This window comes from Limanda limanda, chromosome 17 (genome assembly GCF_963576545.1).
Source record: "Limanda limanda chromosome 17, fLimLim1.1, whole genome shotgun sequence".
Lineage (NCBI taxonomy): Eukaryota > Metazoa > Chordata > Actinopteri > Pleuronectiformes > Pleuronectidae > Limanda > Limanda limanda.
Window position 1 is genome coordinate 9,284,461 of NC_083652.1, and position 8,400 is coordinate 9,292,860.

General features: G+C 42.9%; 1 protein-coding gene across 1 annotated transcript; it reads right to left on the reverse strand.

Moving 5' to 3' along the window:
- Positions 1-2,168: 2,168 nt before the first annotated feature.
- On the reverse strand, positions 2,169-8,039 carry LOC133022944 (ATP-dependent RNA helicase DHX58-like; the record flags this gene model as incomplete). The annotated part of the gene is made up of 12 exons (XM_061089849.1): positions 2,169-3,919; positions 4,059-4,158; positions 4,259-4,449; positions 4,534-4,845; positions 4,932-5,182; positions 5,502-5,687; positions 5,773-5,905; positions 5,989-6,102; positions 6,559-6,749; positions 6,831-7,035; positions 7,140-7,329; positions 7,975-8,039. Coding segments are annotated over 12 exons (2,124 nt in total), but the record flags the coding sequence as incomplete, so codon positions are not given.
- Between the last annotated feature and the right edge of the window lie 361 nt (positions 8,040-8,400).

Sequence of the window (8,400 nt, forward strand, 5' to 3'; positions counted from 1 at the left end):
AAGGGAAACATTTTTTCCATTAAGGACAAACTCTTAAGCCGCGTCTCAGGGGCCTATAGTGCACTACCCCCCCTCCTCCAAAAAACACATTTTTCTAAAGGCCATTATGACTATAATGTTATATTAAAATGTTATGTTGAAAAATGTGGGATGCACTAGGCTACCCGTTTGAACTGCAAATATGCCCATTGAAAATTATAACATTTTATTACAATGCAAATACATATATTGTTTGAAGAGACCTTTGGACTCAACACTACCAATAATCAAACATGACTATGTAGAGGAAGTAAAAGTCGTAACAAGGTCGTGTTGCCTTTTTTTGTGTGTGTTTTTGAACGATGACAAACCGGAATGAATTCAAGCCAAAATTAAATAGGAGTAACGAGGCTATTTTTTAAATGTAAGGAGTAGAAAGTACAGATATTTGCGTGAAAATGTAAGAAGTAGAAGTAAAAAGTCGTCTGAAAAATAAATACTCCAGTAAAGTATAGACACCCAACATACTTAAGTAAGGTAACGAAGTATTTTTACTTCGTTACTTGACACCTCTGCTGATATCAAAGTCAACTATGTTGTCAATTTGGCATCATAGACGAGATTAGAATGCCATTCCTTTTTCATTCCCGGTGTGTGCCTGTGTGTGTGTGTGTACACATAAGTAGACAAATATGTGCACAACATTTAAGTCACACAAAATAAAAGCACGCAAGCAACCTAGAAGTACACAACATAAGCCAGAGGGTAGATGGTGTATAAACTGCAGTATATGATTGAAGTGCAAAGTGGAAATAGTGTGAAATAGATTAGGCAGTATATGATGTATGAGCAGATAATGTATCTATGAGTGTGTGAAATGTGGTGCAGCTTGATAGAATCTACTCGGCTCAGGGCCATTCCAGTGGTTGTAAAGATTATATAAAGATTATAAAATAGACGTTTTCTATTGATTGACAATTAATTCCAGCTCCTAATTAAAAAAAAAATCTGTAACACTTGCAGATAAGCTCCAGCTTGCATTTTAAATCGAACTTTACATATTAATAGGAAAAATCCCTATGTTATTATGGCGAATCACTTATGAATTTATTTTAAGATATTGTGAATTTCGCTCAGCTAAGATGCAACTCCCCTCATTTAACTGATCATGCTCCTGTATGGACATTTACAGTAGGCAGACATGTCCTGTATACAAATGACAAGGACCCTGTTGTTTGAGTGGCATCGTCACACACACACACACACACACACACACACACACACACACACACACACACACACACCACGTTATCATCCTTCGCTCACCTACTCCAAGCTGCTTTAATTTCAGAAGAGAGCTAATTGCAATTAAGATGCATGGGGTGTTGAGCTGGAAAGCAAAAGGAAGCAATCAGCGTTGATTATAGAGCCGGAGCCTGATCAGAGTAAATCACACACTGAACGTCTCCTCTCCGCCCGCTGGAGCCGGAGTGAGCCCTGACACCGGAACAGAGCCTGTTTTCAGTGTGATTACGTCCATGGCGGCACCACTGACTCCAGCTCTCTGCCAGATCGGAAGGGATTACGACACATGTGACACTGTGAGGCTGACCCATCCATGTCTGGCCCGCAGATGCATGCAAAGATGTTTTCTGCGGCTCAAAACTGAATCTACCCCAATACGGCTGCCAGCCTGAAATGAATGGTTTCCTCTCCGGGTTCGCTTTACAGTTTCATAATCTGGGGTTTGTTTTGGAAGCTGCTCATTACGGCAGAGGCTTCTTGCTGCTGCGTGTTAAGATTGATTCGCGTGTGTAAACAAAGCGGCGGCAAAATGAAACTGTAAATGATTAGCTGTCTGAATGCGTCCTTTGGGGATTGATAAAATCAAGCTGTGTGGGTTCTCGGAAGAAGAGAAAAAAAGTGGAGATTGTGTATCTTTGAAGGCAACGTGTTAAACGATAATTTGCAGGTCTAATAAATCTGTTCCTCTATGCAGACTGTTCACATGGTGTATTGATCCAGGGATGCAGAAGCAGCGTATTGTGAGCTGCAGCAGCCAAACTTAGCAACAGTACTCATTTCAAAACACCTTCAAAGAAAAGCTCTCACAGGCATTGAGATTTTTGGGATTTTCTTTGCTGGATGCACCACATATATAGAAACAACCACACTGTTCATATCAGAACTCAAAGCATCAAAGTTATTTATTAACTGAAATACAGATTTTCCTCTTTTCCAGGTGTTGCATACACACGTTTTGGAGGCCATCTTGCACCAGCGGCCCAGAGGACACTCCCCTGATGCAGTTTGGGGATGGAGTGCCTTGCTCAGGTGCAAATCAGCAAAGTCTAGGTGGTTTGAACAGAGAATCGCACACTCATATTCTTCATCCTTTGTGTTACAGCACATATGGGGTCTCAGACGCTCCTGTGAAGCCAGAGTGTCTGTACGTCATCGGCCCACTGCTTTCAGTTTGAGATCCAATAGGTACAATTTCTATTCTGGTTTTACCCACACCGTTTATTGGAGGTTACAAAGGTAGATGACAGTAGTGTGGGAATTTGTGTGGGCCTTTGGCTAACCCACACTGACACCTAGTGGCTCATAGAGGCAAATGATTTATATTTAATAACCTGTTTATAAAGTCAAGAGGGAAACAAGGCAATAGAGCTAATACTCCTAAAAATAACCTCTTGTTAAACATTGGAATGATTACATATGTTATTTGAGATCATTCATATCGATATAATATCATATTACCAGTGATGGAGGAAGTGCTCAAACATTTTACTTAAGTTGAAGTAACAATAGATACACAAATTTACACAAGTACCAAATTAACAGTTCTACCTGAGTAAAAGTAAGTAAGTTCTTCTTTAAAATATACTTGCAAAGTATTGAAAGTAAAAGTGCTTGCAGAGTGTAGCCTATTCCCTGATACCAAGGTCTATTACATTCTTATGGCTGAGTCTCTGCAGTGACTTTTCTGCACCAGTGATGCAGGATTAGATAATTTATCCCCCTGTTGTTATTTTGATTACTTTTAGAAAATATATCAAAAAAAAAATGTTACATGTAACAACACATTGTAAAATGTATTAGAGTAGAAATAATTGCTGATATATGTAGAGGAGTAAAAGTGTAAAGTAAAGTAAAGTACCCAAAGATAAATCAACTCAAGTTAAGTACAGATACATGAAAACAGTACTTGAATACAGTGAAAAAGTAATTGTACCTTGTTTCATCCCACCACAGCACACATGTAACTGCATCAAAAAATGATTTCCAATTAAAAGTATTTTTAAAAACCAAAAAGAACGTTCATGATACACCGTCTTCATGACAACACGTCAAGCCGTGGTGATGGTTAAGCTTCGTCTTACTGTTGACTTCATGTTGTGCTTTTGTTTCTGCGCTTGAGTTAAAGCACGGAAAATAGACACAGAACCATGCAAAGCCACAGTGGGTCGTGGGCGTAAACAAAGCTGTCATGCTAATTTCAAGCATGATCGATGTGTAATGGGCTTTAGCACACTGCTGCTGCCTCATTGGCCCCGCAGCATAAATAAGTGCAGGCACGTGTGGAGCATATTTTAGAGTAGCTTGTGTTCATGTATGAAGTATCCCAAACTGCACAGTCTTGGTTTCTATAAAAGAGTTTCGACTCGCAAACACACAGACTGGTAAAAAATAAAGATAAAAACTGACGTACAGTGAGAAATAAAACACAATGAGCTCTGTGGTTGGTTCCTCAGTCGAAGAGGTCAGGGAAGTTATCTTGGCAGTAATCTTCAAAGTTGAAGTTGTCCAAAGTGAAAGGGACATCCTTCCACTGCTTCTTAGTCATCCTGCCATCAGGCGTCAGCAGGGCAAAATGCTTAATGGCCAGATTGGGCAGCAGGGCGACACCCTTGTACTTCATCTCAAATCCCCATTTCTGTGAATTTACATAAGAATAACACTCAGATCCCGCCGTGCAATCAGCGCTAACATTAGCTCTATCAACAAGCTGCCTAGAGCAGGAACATTTCGGTATCTGAGTCTCGAATCAATATTTGGCAGAAGGACCAACATACCTGGCTGCAGTTGCCGTTGTTGCAGCTGATAATCCGCCCAGGCTCCCAGTCCTCAAAACTCTTTGGGAGCACCTTTTGCCGTCCAAATTTGTAGTGTTTCCTGAGAACATAGACAAGATTAGAGCAATGAAGATGTAGTGTAGACTGGGGCATGAATGTGCATATGGATGAACTCTCTTTCCCGAAGGAGTTCAACTCACTTAAAGGACGGATTGACATTGACATGGTGCACATTGTCGATGAGTTTAATGTCGCTGACAGAGGCCACGGGCTCGTAACAGTTTCGACACAGGAGCTGGATACTGGAAGCGGTGTAGAGACTCTTCTTCTGCTTTTCACAGCTCTCTTTGATTCTACTTGTATTGACAGCTTCTGTCTGCTTCTTAGTTATCTGGAGCCAAAGAAGAATAAAAGGTAAGAAAACACAGAGACCTGGGAGCACACAATAAGAATGAACAGAGGGCCACAGCCTCACCTTTCCGCGGAACTCGTGGGGGCTCATATCTTGGACCCGAGCGATGGCTTTCCCAGTCAGCTCCTCCAGATATTCGTTGGTGAGCTCTCTGCGCACCTCCTGCCCCCCTTTCATGGCGACCACTGAATACTTGCTGTCTACCGCTCTGGCACGTCCGCTGGCCTGCTGCTGGGCGATCTCATTTGTAAGCAGGCCGTAGCGCACCACCAGGTTGCATTCAGGAATGTCCAGGCCCTCCTCAGCCACGCTGGTGGAGATGAGAAGGTTGGAAACGCCCTTTCGGAAATTGGAAATCGTGCCGTCCTGCTCGCTCTGCAAAGTGTAAGTGTAAGAAAAGCATGTTAGGTCACACCAAACATAAATTGGGACGATCTAAAGCTCATCATACATCAGCTCACCTGTGTCATGTAAGTGTTGCCGTTGCCAGCTCCGGTCAGGACGTCTGCCATGACGCCAGCTTCCTGTAAGGCTCTGTTGTTGAGGACCCAATCATGGAGGCAGTGGATGCTTTTACGTGTTTTGCTGAAGAGGATCCCCTTTGACTGCACACCTGAACCAAACTGTTTCAGCAGAACGCTCTCAAGTTTGGCCATCTTCGGGTTCTCGTAGCGAGGATCTCCTGCAAGTCTCCTCAAATCCGCCCGATTCTCTACGTAGCAAAAAAAGGATTTTTTCATAGCGGTTTTCAGTGAACTGTGAAATAAAGGTGCAGTGTGTATAATTGAGTGACATCTATTTTGCAGACTCTCTGCTGACTCTATTCTAAGAAGCCAGGCGGGGGAGAAAGTCTGCAGATATCCAGAGGCTCTCACTTGGACATTTGGTTCACACAAGCACCTCCTTTTGAGAAAGTGAAAATAATCTCCGCAGTTGAGTGAAAGTCTCAAAGCAGCTTTGGTTTGCGAAAACATGTGTGTGGATGATACATCATAAATTCAATTCAGTAATGAAAATTTCTGTTTTCTTACCTTGGAAAATTCCCACCAGGAAGAAGTCTGTTTCGTCGATTGCTGTGTTGGATTTAGAGATGTAGAACTCCTCCAGGCTGTGGTAAGCATCCATCATACGCAGGGTGTTGTTGATGAGCAGGGCATCGTTGTACTGTCTGAGGTGGACAGCACATTGTGCGAGCCGTCTGTTGTCCTCTCTCACCCCTAATCCATTCAAACATACAGATGATGTATTGGTGGCATTGACATTAAAACAGCCTTAAATTAGAGGACGAAAACGGAAACATACCTCGCTGCTCTAAAATCACCACATCTGCCTCGTACTCCTGCGTGCCACACTCTCTCAGTGTGAAGTCTGCAGGTAAGTTCATGTGCTCTTCGATCCTCTGCATCATCTTCTTCAGATCATCCCCAAACGGGTCCTAAAAGAACAAAATACGGTTCAAATTGTTCAAATATGATAGAATCTCAATGGTGGAGTTTACAAATGAGTTGTTTTTTTTACCTCAGGCCTGTCCTCGACGATGTCAAATGTCTTGATGGGTCTCGGCACCTTCTTCTTCAACTCAGGGGCATAGTTCTTGGTTGAAACTATAGATGAGTCCAGGTTGGCACAAATCTGAGACGGAGAGGGAGGAAGATTGTCGGGCAACTTGTTACGAACTGACCTTTTATATCGAGTATGAAAAATAATCTGCCTGACCAAAATTGAGTCTCAAAGATGGTTGACCTGAGAAGTCTAAAGGCCTCTGCAGGAATTATTTAAATAAGACATTTAATGTTTTGTGCTGGGAGTTTCCATCCTGTCTCTAGCATTGGGATAAGACTTTAAGACAAGTTCCGTCCTCAAGAAGAAAATAAAAAGTCCTGGCAAGACTTGTAATCTGCCCCCTCCCATTTGGTGAAACACTGGGATGTTCTTTGCTTAAAACGTTTTGGTTTGGCTGTTCGCGCGCACCTTGGACTAAAATCAAAGAGGGACCACTGGGACTCGTGCAGACGATTTTTCATGATTAAACATGTAGAAGAACAGAGATGTGGGACATCACACAGACATGACAAGAGAGACCCTGACCTGCAGGACGTGCTCCACGGCAGTCTCCAGGATCCTAGCGCCCCCCGTCCCTGGGGATGCAGTGAGACCCAGGATCTGCGGCAACGAAAGCTCTCCCTTCAACTTTTTCTCCATGTAGAAACTCATGATCTGGTTGTAGACCGACTTCTTGTGGGTGTGGTGACACTCATCAACTATCAGTAGAGTGATATCTGCGGGGGAACCACAAAGACTCAGTTGATCGTGTCATTACGTAATCACAATCAAGGCCGTTAAAACTAACTTTCACTGACCCGAGAGCTCAACATGTTTGGTTTCCTCGCTGTTGGTCAGAGAGTTGTACAAGATCTGTGCTGTGCAGATGACCACGTCCGAGTCCTGCACCACTTTTCTGAAGAGGTCCTTCAACTCGCTCTCTCCACTCACTGGGACCAGGCGGTAGTCGCAGCCCAGATGAGGCTTGAACTCTTTGTTGTAATGTTGGTCCACAAGGTGAACCTGCAGCACACAATACATAAAACCCCACTGTATTTGATCTGCCTCTCGCCACACTGGTTGAAATAAGCTGTGTTCATCTTGTCTGTCTGGTGCATTCTGGGTACCTTGTTGACCAGGACCACCACCTTGGCGTTCTGTGTGGTTTCCAGGTGTCTCTTGGCCACGTACACAGCGGCTCGTGTCTTTCCGCCTCCGGTCGGCAGCCAGATGATCACGTTCTCTCCCTGAAGAGCCCTTTCCACCACTTCCTGCTGGTATGAATACAGTCCGAAGTCTGCATCTTCAACTTTACTCCTGTTTGTCAACACATCAGAATCCTACAATCATCACCAAAGTACTGCAGGGAAGCAATTAACACCGGATTATACATTGACAGTGTTTTCAACACAGACACCACACAGTCAAAATAAAAGCCACTAATTAATCTATCATCTGCTGGAAAAGAAGCTGGATTAATATTGTGATGGAAATCTGGAGATACAAGAGGCTAGAAACAACAAAGTGTATTTAATAAGGGTCTTTCTGCAGAAAGGATCAACACAGGGAAACCGCAAGGGTCTCAGAGTGAAGATGCAGGACAGTCAAATATATGGTCTTATATAGGAGGACTAAGGCTATCTCTCTCAGCCAATCCAGACTGGTTCTGTAGGCACAGGGAGAGAGCTATCTAAACACAGACAACTGATTTACATGTGTTTCCTTTGGAGATAAGCAGACATACATTCAGTTCTTTGGGGAGTCTAAAGGGTCTAACGATTTTCAGGTAATACACAGTTCACACAATTAAAACTGTCCAAGCCATAAAATATTTGAACAGTTTGTATATGTATGTAGAAAGGTCATAAAAGCCTTTAGACAGAGCTACAAAAACTTACTTTCCAACTACAACATAGGTTTCACACATACTTAGTTAATTTAGCCATTACAATATGTACTCACCAGTCAGCTGTGGAGAGGTGTGTGGTGTTCCCAGCTTCTCCTGGTCCCCTATCCTTTCCTAGGTTTTATACTTGTGTCATGATCAGCTGTGTGAGGAGGACAGGAAACGAAAGTAAAAACCCATTGAATCTGACGATGGCCCCACTGAGGGAGGCTTTCGAGGGCCAACAGAGAGTCATCATTGTGCAGCGACATAGGAAGCTAAGACTATGCCGTGCTGTAAAATCTCTTATCTATTCTTAAATAATCCTTTTTTATTAAAGCAATATCCACACCTATTGTTTAAATATAAATCTATGTTTACTCTATTAGCAGCCTATAGCAGAGGTATTCTTTTGTTGTTGTTGATGATTGTCAGGAACCCTCACGGGGCCCTAGCTGTTTGTCATGACATCAGGAAAACGAAACCTACACCAGTCGCTGTTT